At 34.6% G+C, this 13,739-nt stretch overlaps 1 protein-coding gene across 6 annotated transcripts in view; it reads left to right on the plus strand.

The window, feature by feature from the left end:
* Positions 1 to 13,739, plus strand: part of SCAF8 (SR-related CTD associated factor 8) — a 148,951-nt gene that overhangs the window by 26,357 nt on the left and 108,855 nt on the right. For 4 of the 6 annotated variants that reach the window (XR_010429194.1, XM_064649219.1, XM_064649218.1 and 1 more), the window contains exons 5-12: positions 366 to 522; positions 1,686 to 1,816; positions 4,726 to 4,902; positions 8,500 to 8,579; positions 8,982 to 9,102; positions 11,851 to 11,982; positions 12,108 to 12,220; positions 12,721 to 12,914. Coding sequence is in view for 5 of the 6 variants with exons in the window: in XM_064649219.1 (XP_064505289.1) it covers positions 366 to 522; positions 1,686 to 1,816; positions 4,726 to 4,902; positions 8,500 to 8,579; positions 8,982 to 9,102; positions 11,851 to 11,982; positions 12,108 to 12,220; positions 12,721 to 12,914 (1,105 nt within the window). In the remaining variant the exon portion in view is untranslated. Of the gene's footprint in view, positions 1 to 365; positions 523 to 1,685; positions 1,817 to 4,195; positions 4,547 to 4,725; positions 4,903 to 8,499; positions 8,580 to 8,981; positions 9,103 to 11,850; positions 11,983 to 12,107; positions 12,221 to 12,720; positions 12,915 to 13,739 lie in introns of those variants that run through there. The other 2 variants (XM_064649220.1, XM_064649221.1) reach the window with 2 other exon arrangements.

Below are 13,739 nucleotides of genomic sequence, written 5' to 3' on the forward strand. Positions count from 1 at the left end.
AATTATTTGTAATGCTTTAAAATGCTTTCTTAAAATCATTTTCCTTCCATATCGACTAACAAGAGTAAAGGTACAAAAGAGCCAGATACCATTGTTTTCGTTTAAGAGATTTCATTTTCGGTTGAGAGGATGTTGTCACTATGTGTGTACTGGGTCTTCACAGTTGCCTAGGGTCAGCCTCCAGTTCGTAGTTGAGACATCTTTGGTGTGACCCAGACTAAGTGTTCTTACAGTTCTTAGTGTTTGCAAACCTAAAGGTGCTTCAATCTAGACAGGCTGACATTGCCAGTTAAGAATTCCAGAATCTATAACAAGACAAAAGATAAACATGATTCAGGTCTCTTGTTATCTTTTCTTCATTTTAGAGTAAAATTGTTAGAGTGCTAAATTTATGGCAGAAGAATAATGTGTTCAAGAGTGAAATTATTCAGCCTCTCTTGGATATGGCAGCAGGAATTCCTCCTCCCGTTGTGACCCCTGTCTTGCCCAGCACTACAGCTGCTATGAGCAACAATACACCAGGTAAACAAAAACAGATTGAAGTCATACTTTGAATCCAAACACTTCTGTCAGCTTTGGTATGTTGACTGTTAATGTGCTGAATTATCTCACTGATTTCCTTTAGATAAATCAAATGAATGCTAGAAAGAAGTCTGCTACAGCCACCATCAGGGAAATGGGGAAACATTATTATAAATGCAGACTTGGATCATTTTGTGCTCCAAGCACCTTTCTTACTTATGTATGTAGATGGCAGGGAAATGGATTTTCAACTTTTTCACTTTGTGGAGATTTTTTCATTAAAGGTTGGGATGTACGGGAAATTGTCCATATAGGAATTGAGTTTTGGCACCTGCTCTTGACCTGCTTTGTAACCCACCTTTTGCTGATCCCATGCTGAAGAGCAGTGAGGTGGACAAATCCAACTTAGTTTTCATGGGGAAAGTAAATATGTGAAAGTTTCAACTATTGGATTGCCTTGCTGCATCTTCTAGCTCAGTATTTTTTATTTTGATTAGTTTGACTACATTAAATTGTTGAAATCGTAGGAATACTGTAATGTTTCCTTAAATTCTGATGCAAATTGACTTTTAAAACAGTAATCTAGTCATATTTAGCATTCATCAGCATATCTCTACTTTTGAGCTAGAAGCGCAAAAGTATTTGCAGGGATGGAGGATTCTTCTGCATTATGGCATGAAACTAATTATCAGATTGCTGATTTTGTCTCAGTGTTTCTCTTGAGAAAAAAGAATAAAATGAGCAATCCTCATGAATCTATCCAGCTGTTGCAGGTTGAAATTCTTAGTAGAATCCTTAAGGCTCCCCCTGTGGTTAAAGTGTGATTCCAGTAAGATTCGGACTAGCAGACAAGTAGGTTGCTAACAATTACCTTTTGGTATATAAAATTTCCACTAAACATTCTGGAATAGTGTGTGAAACATTTTTACTTGGCCTTCATCGGTGTTTTTGTTAGTAGTCCCAATAGGTCAGTAGTGGAAAGAGCTGTGAACTACACTAACACAGACTAATTCTGCTACTCGAGGAATGTTGATGTGAGTTATTTTCGTGAGCTCTATATGTATGTGAGAAAAATAGTTTCAATTGATGTTTTTCTTCTCTAACACTATTTTTAAGTCTGTATGTAAAAATATTTTGACATACTGGATTTTCTTTTTTTTTAGGAACACCTGTGACTCCGGTTACTCCAGCCAACGTGGCGCAGAGTTTACCTGATCCTTGGGTATCTCAGATTGCTAACACAGATACCCTTGCCGCAGTTGCACAAATTTTACAGAGTCCTCAAGGCCAACAGGTAACTGTTTTGTAGACAGTTACACTATAGACTCTGTGATAACTTGTGTCTTTAAAGTACACTTAAAGTACACTCCTGAAATGCTTTCAGGAGTATCTCTTAGTTTTGTGTCCAGTATTCATATGAACTATACCGTGAGGTTGTTCATCACAAAAAAGTTCCTGGTCAACTAAAACTTTTTGTTACCTTTGGTAACCAACCCTGTTTATTCCTTAAAAGTATCACAGAAGATGACTTTTGCTAAGATGGTCTGTAATACACACTTGTCTATATAGTATTGCAGATGGCTAAATCAAGAGCAACATTAAGATTTCATGGATATAGGTATAAAATGGAATGTAAGTTAAATGCTGAATGCTCCAAGAAGAGCTAAACGTACAAAATTATATAATGGAAATTAATTCATTCAGGAAATGTATGCTTTGTTGATTCATTTTTTGTCTTTCTATCAGCTAAACATTTTTTTAACTGCAAAACAGTTTTTGTTTTGCAGCATTCAAAGATAAGGTCTTGGAATTTACTGTGTTTCTCAGTTTTTAAATGCTGAACTCCAAAAAATTGTCTTGATGTCCAGCATCACAAGGACTGCTTGTCCTCTTAACCCACAGTTATATAAGTTTAGCACACACAATTGACTTTCTGTAAAAATGTAGACCATAATTTTTCAGTCTATGCTAGAGCTATGGTACTCACATAACTTGACCATTATGATTTTTATGTGGACTGAGCAATGGGTTGTTTTACCTGCTGGGTTACCAAACAAAAATCCCATGCATACGAAGGAGAAGCAGTCACCAGTGAACTGGTGCTGATAATAACAACTTAATGAACATATTTTATAGTATTCAGCTAAGCAGAGTTGTCTGTAATTGTTCATAAGTCAGTTGTTCATAAGTCAAGTGGAGGGAGTATTTTCACCTGATTGCACTGAAAGAAATTGATGAGTCATTGAAAAGCAGAGCAAAATGAGTTTTTGGGATAATCTGTGAAATGTGGAGGAAATATAGTGGAATAGCTCGTAAACAAGGAAGGGATGTGAAATGAGAATGGGAAATACCTGGAAAGTCAGTAAAGTAATTTTAAAGATTATACCCTAGAGAATATTCATAAAAAAGAGAAGACTATGAAGCAAGATAAAAAAATGAAGATGAGAAGGGAATTAGGGTTTTAAAGACAGCAGTTCACAAAGAAATGACATTTGGATATTTATCTTAAAGTGGTCTTAAGCAGAAATGTGGAGACAGACTGGGTACACAATAAATATGTACATGAAGAAGTCTAGGATTAGTAGAGGAACTATGACATTTGCTTCCATCCTGACCATCTCTTTTCTTCCTGTTCTCTAAGACACTCTGTCTGCCACAGCCTCCCCCTGCTCCCCAGCTTCAAAGACTTTCATTTAATCTTACTATTGTGTTTTATGGGTGAGGATGCATGCAGGTAAATTGAGAGTCTAGACATAGGAGAGGGCAGACTAAGAAAGATGTGACCAACGAGAATGTGAAAACAGCAAGAATGGTGACCACCCAGGATTTTTCCACTCTAGGGCTTCCATTTCTCCTTCTTCAGTTTGATTCCTTCGTACTTGGAGCAATGCACAAGGTGAACCAGCTGTATTTGCTCATCTTGTGGATCAGCCAAGATGGGAGGGGGAACTCTTCAGCTTTGCCTATTGCAGTAATCAATGAAAGCTCTTGCTGAGGTAGAACAACAATTGAAGCATTTTCAGAGGCTCTGCTGTATAAGGGATCTGTATAACTGTTTTTAAAAGAATAGGAAGAATTGCTTCACGTTATCAGAAGGTAACTCTAAAACAACCTTGAAAGAGGGTCACATATTTTTGAAGCATTATGGAAAAGAAGTTCAACCTAATCAGTTTATGCAGTTTCTAGTGAGGCCTAGTAAGAAGGGAGGGATTGAACCCTGCAAGAGTTCAGTGGAGAACCCTATAAGGAGTTGCAATATGAATGTAAGGGTTATTAGGGACTAATGTCAGCATAGTTTGAACTAGCTGGATTTGTTCAACCTTTTTTCCACAAATAACTTAAGATAAGGCTTCAGGGATTTACTGCACGGAACATCAAAGGACTGCTTCCTGTAGTTCCACAGTGCTTTAGGAGAACTTTTTTCCATAGAGTTTGTATTTTTTTCTTAAGGTAAATGTGTACATTTTTATGGAAGCATCCCTATTCAACAGATAAATTGATCTGCACATGAAAAAGCCTTTATTTCCTCATTGGGATAGCTTCTCCAAAAGATTAGATACAGATAGGAATTTGTAGTAAGAAAATGAAGATACACCAGGTAATTGGATTGTACATTTGCTTTTTATGTTTTGTTAACATAGCAAGGAAATTGCATCCTATGAGCCCAGATCTGAGTTTCAGCATGAGATTTCACTTGTGACTAATCCAGAGATACCAGTGCAAGTTCTTCCTGTAGGCAGGTTACATCAGCTTAAAGTGGAGCTTGGCACAGTGCAGTTATTTTTTCTATACAAATGTCGTTACAACGTACAGAGTTTCCTAATATAGGTGGGCCCTTAGGAAGCTGGAGTAGGCTAACAGATATTTTTCAGGTCAGAAGGAATCAAACTGGAGAAACAGAAGAGGGGGAACCCTAGAAAGCAGGAAATCCTGAGTGGTGACTGGTCATCATGCAACCTGTCAGAGCAAGTTAGGAGGAAGACGCATCTGCATGTCTTATCAACCCCAGAAAACAAATTAGCCAGTAAGTGGGAAAAAATTTGCTGTAAAAGAAAACAAATTAGACTAAATAATGGCCATAGGTTAGATGCTACTGCATTCCTGAGGTTTGTTTTACTAATTGGAAGGGGAAAAGTCTATTGTTTCTTTCTCTGCTTAAAAAAAAAATCTTGTTCAGTGTGTTTGTTATCTTTTCTCTTTTAGCTTCAGCAGTTGATACAGACACTGCAGATACAGCAGCAGAAACCTCAGCCATCGCTACTTCAAGCCCTGGATGCTGGTCTTGTCGTCCAGTTACAGGCCCTCACAGCACAACTTACAGCTGCAGCTGCTGCTGCTAACACACTTAATCCACTGGATCAGAGTGTCTCTTTTAATAAGGTAGAAGTAGAATAGTAGAAATTTCAAGAAGTATTTATTAATAAAATATACGTAAGTGAAAAGTTCTTTTGGATTTTATTGTTTGACTTTGGGGATTTTAAAAATACATTATATACTATGAAGTTATAAAACAGTATTTTAAAAATACAAAACATGTCTATACAGAGTAGTGTAAATTAAAATATTTTTATATGAGTTTAGGGCTAAATGCACTTCACAGAATATCTGGAGTTGAAAGGGACCCATAAGAGTCATCGAATATGGTAATGGATTTGATTTAGCAAAATTAAACTGTTGTTACATACTTTTTCTCAGCCTTTGTCACACAGCAGTGAGAATTGTTTCTTACAAGGTAATAAAAGGGTAATATGCAGAAATTAATATACACTGTTTTCTCAGAAGAGTAAAGTAATTGGATTTGTAATTTTCTAACATTGTAAATTAAATGCCAAGAAAACTTCTATCTTAGCCACAAAGTGATGTAAGTGAATAAATAAGTCCATGACTGTAGTTAAGACTAGTCTTGCGACACTTTTTAAAGGATGTCAGAACATAAAACAAACCCAAACAAAGCAAGCCTGTAGGTAAAGAAACTTTGTGTTGCAAAAAACTCAAAAACAACAACAAAACCCCAAGACAAACTACATCCAATCCGCAAAAACAGGATGCTGGAATTTAAGAAAACTAATATAACTGAATGCCACATAGCAATTAACCATGCAGGCAATTGCAGTCATAGTAATTACAAATACAGTCAGCAAAATAAAAAAGGAAGAAATTCTACTCAAAGATTAATAAATAAATAAACCTGGTTCTATTATTTTGGAAGAAGCAGTTTGCAAGATAAACCTACAGATAATCTTGGTAGGATTGTCCTGGAATGAATAAATGGTAAAAATAAGGAAGTTGGAAAAGCAAAGAACCTTTTTTTTTCTTAACTCAGATAGTCTCCTTTTCAGGAAATTAGCCGCTCAGACTGACAAGTACTCAGTTTAAAGATTTAGGACAATTTATCTTATGTTTAAGAGTTTCATTGCTAATGAAAGTAATGCAGCTGTAAAAATAAGTCAGGAAGAAAATGGCCTGTACTCATCCTCTATAACAGCTGTAACCATCAAGTAGGGTATAATCCCAGGGAATTTAATGCATCAGTTAATAGGGACTGCCATATAAAAAGTAATTAAGAATGTGGTATTATTCCTCAGACTTCAATTCCAGCATTTACATGAATAGGTATACTTGTGCATGTGTCTATCTTGAATATTGGACAGCTTAACTGAAGCAAATTGAAAGAATTCACATTCTGATGAGATGTTTATATACAGCCATAAAAAAGCACCTTTTATGAGAAATAGAGTAAATATTTAAATCCAGAGGAAATTGTGAAGCATAGTTTTCATTCCGTGATATAATGTTGGTGAATTGGATAACAAGTATAAATAGCACAGGAGGATACTTCTGATGACTGCGTAAGTATCCATCTTTTTAAAAGAAATCCCTATTTTTAATACATTTGGCAGTCCTTTCAATCCTTTGTTTTGAAGCTCTTTAGTCTATAGCATCTTGTGGTAATAAGTTGTGCACATTAATATGTGTTGTGTGAAAAATCCTTTTGGCAACATCAGAAGTGCCTGTTTTCTGAACTTGCTGCATAACCATATCCTTGCGTTATGGGAAAGAAAGATTTTCAATCAACATTTCCTATGCATTTGTGCTGTTCCTTTTATTTTTAATTTCCAAAGAGAATATCCTGATTCTTAAGAAGAATTTTGTTTCTTTTTGAACAAGAACCTTTTTCCATGTCTTTAATAATTTTTATAGCTTTTTCTGAATATACTTTCCTCTTAGCTAATTAAAGAAACATTCATTAAGTTTTGTACCACACGTGTGTGGTACATTAAACTTGGATCCAATATTTAATTTGATTTAATTACCATTACTTTATTTTAGAGAGTATTCATTTACGAACCATGTAAAAATTAAGGTTTTTCAGTTCAGATTTTTCTTTTCTATATGTTACTTAAACACAAGCAAAAGTCATGGTGCACGTTTACATGTCTTGGCTGGAAGTTCTTTGGTTTTCTCTGGCCTCAGTTAATCCGAATGCTTCTTTTGCATATCATGAACTATTGACTACTTTCCATTTTTCTCAGATGTATAAATAGTACATATTCTAGTTTTTTCCTTTTTACTTTGTCATGATGGAAGATACATGATGATTAATAATATTTAAAGTTCAAGACTGATTGTTTTTCTAAAACACGTTTTTTTTTACAGCAGCATTTTGTAGGTGCTTCACTGGAAAATATTCCAACTATACAAACAAGGCAGTCACTTTGTTTTAAATGGATTAGATATATATGGTGAAAGTTGTTCTGGATTTTTAGCATCCCATCTCACATAAGCTTGATGGTCTGTGTTTCTGCTGTGTTTTCTCAGAGGCATATTCAGTCCTGCTTTCATAAACACTAGATTATTACATTGGGAAAAGTAGTTTTAAAAACTCTTGATTGATCAGTCTTCAAGTTAGGTTATGCTCTGCTCTTCTTGCTGGGCTCCATTACTTGAGAGTGAGTAGAGCATCTTGAGAAAGGAAATGGTCTATGGGATCATCATGGCTTGTTGCTGAAGCCGTTTTTTGCCTTGGTATTTCAAAGTAACTGTCCTATGATCTCATCCTATTGTTTTTTTCTTCTGAGATTAAGGTTTGAGAAGAAGTCATGGTGGTTTGTAGTATTGTATTAGCTCTGCTTTTCAGAAAACTTCCAGGGACATGGCTTTAATAGCACAGCTATATCAAGTAATAATTGCTGAAAAAAAGGCAATCTTGCTGACAGATAACATTTGTGGTATTTCTTCATGCATGTTCCTTAGTTTTGTCTTCAAGAAGGTAAACATTACTAAAATGCTAGTTCTAGGCTTTTTAAAATTATTAGACAAACTTTTTTAGTTCAGCAGAACTCCAATGTAGACATCTTTGTGGATAAAACAGGAAGTTTATCCACATTTTTCTCTGTCAGATACCTTTCTTTATATTCCTCAGAAGGCTTTTTCCTCTTACATGGTAACTGTTTGCTTTGATTTTTTTGCAGACTGTGTGAAAAGTTATTTTCAAAGAGCAGTGTATTTGAAGGAATTCAGGTTGTCTAAATGACGTGTGTGAAAATACAGTAATTCTTTGTGAAATAATCAAGCTGTGTGGGTCTTCTATTGATATGAGCAGAGCAGTTTGCTGATTGCCAAAAGATCAAATAGTTGGCCTCTTTGTATAATTTCTTCTAATTAAAGGTACTGTTACATGAAATTAATCTTTATTTAAGCTTTACTCCAAAGTAGCTGTTAATTACTATGGAAAGAACATGTGGTTGTATTTGTAGAAGCAGAGCTCAATAAAGCCAGGGACAAAATTTTATATTTCATGCGTTCAAGAGTTTTGTAGCAATAGCAATATGACATTTAATTTCCTATTCAGGTTATTTGCCAAACTTTTTTTTTTTCTCTTAAGTTGAAAGTAAGAGAATTTTTCTTTTGAAAAGTAAACATGCATAAAGGGACATATAAGAAATATTCAGTAATGTTTATTTTGCTTTCTCCTAGAAGCTGATGGACAGGTTTGACTTTGGGGAAGAATCTGAACAGAATGAAGAGCCTAAAAAGGAAACTCCCACTTCCCAGCTGTAAGACCAAGCTATGTTTCTTATGGAAAATGCTAAAATTTGCCTGACGCTAGTTGAACATCAGGATTAAATAAGGAAAATGTTTATTCAGAGCATAAGTACACTGAAACAGTAGAAAGGGGAAAGACAGTTTACTAAATTAAACACATACATTTTACTGTAAGTCTCTGTGACAGAACTTTTCATGACTTTATCTTAAAGTTAGCACATTCTTTGCTTTGTTAGTTGTAGAGTTAATGTGATAATGATGATAACAGAAGGTGGAACTAGTTACATTGTCCTCATTATTTTACATTTTAAACTTGAAACTCCGTTGTGAAGATCTATTTGTTAACTGTTTAAACCAAGAGAAAAACTGTAGTGTTGGGTTTTTAAAAATTTATTTGAATTATTTCATTATAGGCCTTTAGTACCAGAATCTGTGAACAACTCACTTTTTCACCAACTAGCTGAACAGCTACAGCAACAAAATTTAGAACATCTCAGACAGCAGCTTTTGGAGCAGCAGCAGCAGCCTCAAAAGGTAAGAACGCCATCTTGTGGCTGTTGTAATAGTTATGTTCTCCACTGATAAAAAAATCATACTCCAGGACAAAAAAATTGTCTTGTTACCGACACTTCGCTTATAATGAAAGCCTTTGTCTCTAGATGACCATCTAACAGAGTCTTGTGGAATAAGTGGAAAAGAGTGCTAAAAGCAGAAAAAAAACCACAATGAAATGTGTAGTGTGTACATTTTGCTTCTTTTAGGAAAGAGTACTCTTTAGCTCTGAGTGATTGAGCTTTGGCTGTTCAGTTCTTTATATGGGGAAAAAAAGCTTTTCCCCTGCTTTCAGAAAGAATTAGGTGACCACTGAAGTGATTGTGCTCCTGTCTCTTAAAGGGAAGACAGAATAAAGATTGTGGATAACTTTATTTTCCTCCCCAGGTTTTATGTCTTGACTAATAACTGTCTCATTGTGTCAAAGAATCTGACTCTTCTTCAGAGTCACATATTTCCTTAGAAATTATTCATTAAGAGCTGATTCTTGAGACAACCCAAGGTTCTTTCTTAACTGTGTGAGTTGTGTCATCTCTATTCTACACTGAAATAACTTGATTTATTTCTACTGAGGTTAGTCCTCAGTATTCAGCTGTTCTTTTCCCCTCCTGATCCCATTAGAAAAAAATCCAAAAGTATTCTGTCTTGAAAGTGGGCTTTCTGTGAAGTATTTGGGTCTGGTTTCATAGTAAAATAGAAAAGCCAAGTGACCACAAACTTCACAAACACCTGTTGGAGATTTTGGGTTAAGATGTGCAGAGGTGCAGTCATAGAAGCATCAAGGTTGGAAGAGACCTTTAAGATCATTCAAGTCCAACCATCAACCTAGCACTACCACTGTAACCCCTGGATCACTAAACCACATCACCCAGCACAGATCCCGATGCCTCTTAAACTTTTCTTCAGAGATGGCAATTGCACCACCTCCCTGGTCAACCTGTTCCAGTGCCTGAGCCAGTCACTCAGCTTACAATCAAGAATGTAATTTGAGTTTTGAATTTGTGACTTTAATAGTTTATTTTTTACCTTAATCTACTGCTTTATATTACTGGTTTATTTTCATTTCTCATTTAAATGTGGTAAATGAGGGAATGTACAACATAGCTACAGGCTTAATAGTTTTGCATGTTGGTGGGTATCTAGCAATTTGTCTTTAAACACTGAAAAATGTTGTAAAGTAAAACTTTGAAGAGTGCATCTGTTTGAGGAGCTTTTGATGTGACATATCTAAAAGTAACTGTCTAATTTGAAAATAAAAATGTTGAATACCTAACTTACTGTAAAATAAACAAAATCAGAGTTGAAATGAATTTCATCTATGAAATTAAGTTACAATACATTTATGGGTAGAATATTTACTTGACTCACCCCCTACTATTTGATTTTCTATTCCAAGTCCTGAGGTTTTTTTCCTTTCAGATCCACTCAGCTTTTTGTCTAGTCAGTATGGAGAGAAAGTTTTATTTTCATCTTGACAGCTGCTAAAAGATACAAACTTCTGCTGGAACTACTTTGTAATGACTGCATCGTGTTATGAGGAATATTTTCTTTAATCTGTGTGCAAGTTTCATTGAGAAAGATTAAGGGAAAGAGAAGGAAAGATAAAGCGTAAAACAAAATTATTAAGCATTGATGAGGAGCAGAGGGAGAGGATAGAAGGAGCAACAACAAATGTAGGAGTTGATAACAAGAAACAGATTGTTGAAGAATAATTAAATATAAGGAAAATGAGACAAAACATACTGAATTATGGTGGAATTTTTTTTTACTAACTCCTTATAAGCAGTTTAAAAAATATGAAGATTAAATAAAATTTTTACAACTCATTCTGCTAACTTTCTGTCAGTCTCTTGGCAGATAGAACACCTAGCATTTGTTTAATTAAAAGCTTAGTTATAATGTGGATCAGTGAAATATTTACCTGCAATATTGGATTATAGATTTAAAATTACTTTTCAAAATTATCCTGGTAGCATTTCTGAGTATTTTAATTTCATTTATTCTAGTTCTTGAATTTATTTCATGTCTTAGAGATATTTGTTCCAAATCTCTACTTTCAGGCATTGTACAGGCCATTATAGTTTTTTTCTCTAGCAAATCAACAATGCATGTGGTATTCTACATTTTTTTTAACTTTGGTGGTTTTTCAGAACTGCTTGTTTTGTTAGATGTCTTGTAATTGACATATTGACATAAATATCTTTTAGTAAGTATTTGTCTTAAATCATGCGCTGTAAGAAAGTTTGGACTAGTGAATTTTTTTTAACTAATTCAATTGGTGTTGCAAATATTTTTATGATATTAGGATCAAAATAAAATTTATTAATGCATGTACATGGGTGACAGGTGGGTATCTTTCAAGGTCACTGTACATACAGCTACATTTGGTCTGTGAATATTTGCTTTGAAATCAGCTGAATTAAGCAACAAATTGAATCATGTACTTTGTACTGCATTTTGATTCAGCAAATAGATACTAATCTTTTTTATAATCAGGAATATTAGTGATTTGAAGGTTTTGTATTTAAGGAGGATACAATAAAAGTAATGGAGTGACATCCAGCTCAGCTTTCATATTAATGGGAAGTGGGAAAATAAGACAAACTTGATAAATAGTTTTTCAGAGTAGCAGTAGTATTACAGTAGTAATATTTCCATGTAGTATTACATTTTGACACAGGAAGTATTTTTAAATATGAGGAGTTTTATGGTATATTATCTGTTATGTAGGCAAGCCCTGAGGAGAATCAAGAAGGAAATTTTGGTTCAGAGCACTCTGCATCACCATCACAAGGGAGTAGTCAACAACAGTTTTTAGAAGTGGAACCAAATGTAGATGATTCAATGGATATCCAACAACAGGTAAAACTGTTTAAAATTTGATTACAGAAGTTGAAAGGAAGACACATATTAACATGATTTCAAGTCATATATGTTGTGAGTATATTTATTATGTGTTAGTGAACATCTTTTATGTCTGACCTCAGGACATGGATATAGATGAAGCTCAAGATATTGCTGAAGAAGAGATATTTGAACAAGAAGAAAAGAAATCAGCTGTTCGTTCAAGATCAAGAACTCGTTCAAGATCTCGTTCAAGGTTTCATAATTAACTTGAATTAAGTAAACAAATGTTTTCTGAAAATAAGTTCCAATTTCTGATTGTCAGTCTCAATTACATATCTTCCAAAATGGTCATGAGCAGTTTTTGGCAATGAAAAGAAGTGTTCTTTTAATATTTGTGTGCTAGATGCAGATTTTCTGTATGACAGTTCATTTGCTGTATCTGTGCTTTACCTGAAATTTTTTAAGACTTGTTCAGGTAACAGAAATAATGAACACTAGCCACCTGGACAGGCTTCCTGTGCCAGTGAAATAGAACATTTTGAATGTGTTTTGTTTGGTTTGGTTTTTTTTAAGGGTGTATATTCTATTTTTCACCTGAATGGCATTCAGTTTATCTCCTGAAGCAGTTTGAGTGTCTGGAAATTATTGAGTGAGTGGAAATGTCTGCATAGTGCTTAAAGTTTGTAGTTAAAAGACAACTCAGTTAGAATATTTTTTTTTTAACTCAACATACTAAAATTAAGTATCTTGTAGGTCACCAAGAAAACGAAGGTCTAGATCACGATCTGGTTCTCGTAAGCGTAAACACAGAAAACGTTCACGCTCAAGATCAAGGGAAAGGAAGAGAAAGTCATCTCGGTCATACTCCAGTGAAAGAAGGGCTAGGGAAAGGGAAAAAGAACGTCAGAAAAAGGGATTGCCTCCTATACGGTCAAAAACACTAAGTGGTAAGTGGCAGCTGCTTAGTGTTTTAATAATGTAGAATTAAAGGGAAAAAAGGCTTTGTTTTCACTGAAAGAACAAGATTTATCCTAAGTATTGTCACAAAATACAGTAACCATATTCTTATTTGTAAGTTTCATTTCTGATGTTTCATGCAACTTAGACAGGTACATCATGTCATCTCAGAGGAAAGCAAGTATCATACTGTTCTACTGATGTTTTTACTCACACTGTTGCACTAATGATTTTATTTCTAAACAGGGTGCAGCAGGGGCTGTCCCCAGTTTACAATCTACTTTCTCTTTAATGCTGTCTTTAATGGAGCATTTGAAGATGTTCAGCACTTCATCTGAAAATTGTTACACTGATAAGATATTAAAATTTGTGGTACACACTTTGAACACTTTGATGGATATCTTAGAGGCCCATGCTTTAAAATTTTTACAGTGCTTTATAAAGTCCTTTCTAAGGAATGTAGAGCCAAAGCAGGTAGAATTTGGTATCAGAAAACAGACCATCATGATTGTATCTTAAGAAAGTATTAAAAAATCAAATGGATTTCAGCCTCTGCAGAGTGTTGCTGTGCACTGCTATCATTTCTACAGAGAATTTACATACTAAAAAAAAGGAAGGTAGTAAGGAGAAAAAGAACTTATCTGCATAGTTACTTAAAGAAAATGTATTTTGAGAATTTGTTTAGATAGGTTATACACAGTTTCTGATGTAGTTTTGCATCTATCTTGTGTCTTAAACCTATATTGTTTATCTGACAAGATAAGCAGCTCAAAACTCATTTTTGCAAAGGAAAGAGTGTTCTGTTCTGTTCACAG

The sequence above is a fragment of the Pseudopipra pipra genome, chromosome 3 (genome assembly GCF_036250125.1).
Source record: "Pseudopipra pipra isolate bDixPip1 chromosome 3, bDixPip1.hap1, whole genome shotgun sequence".
Taxonomy (NCBI): Eukaryota; Metazoa; Chordata; class Aves; order Passeriformes; family Pipridae; genus Pseudopipra; species Pseudopipra pipra.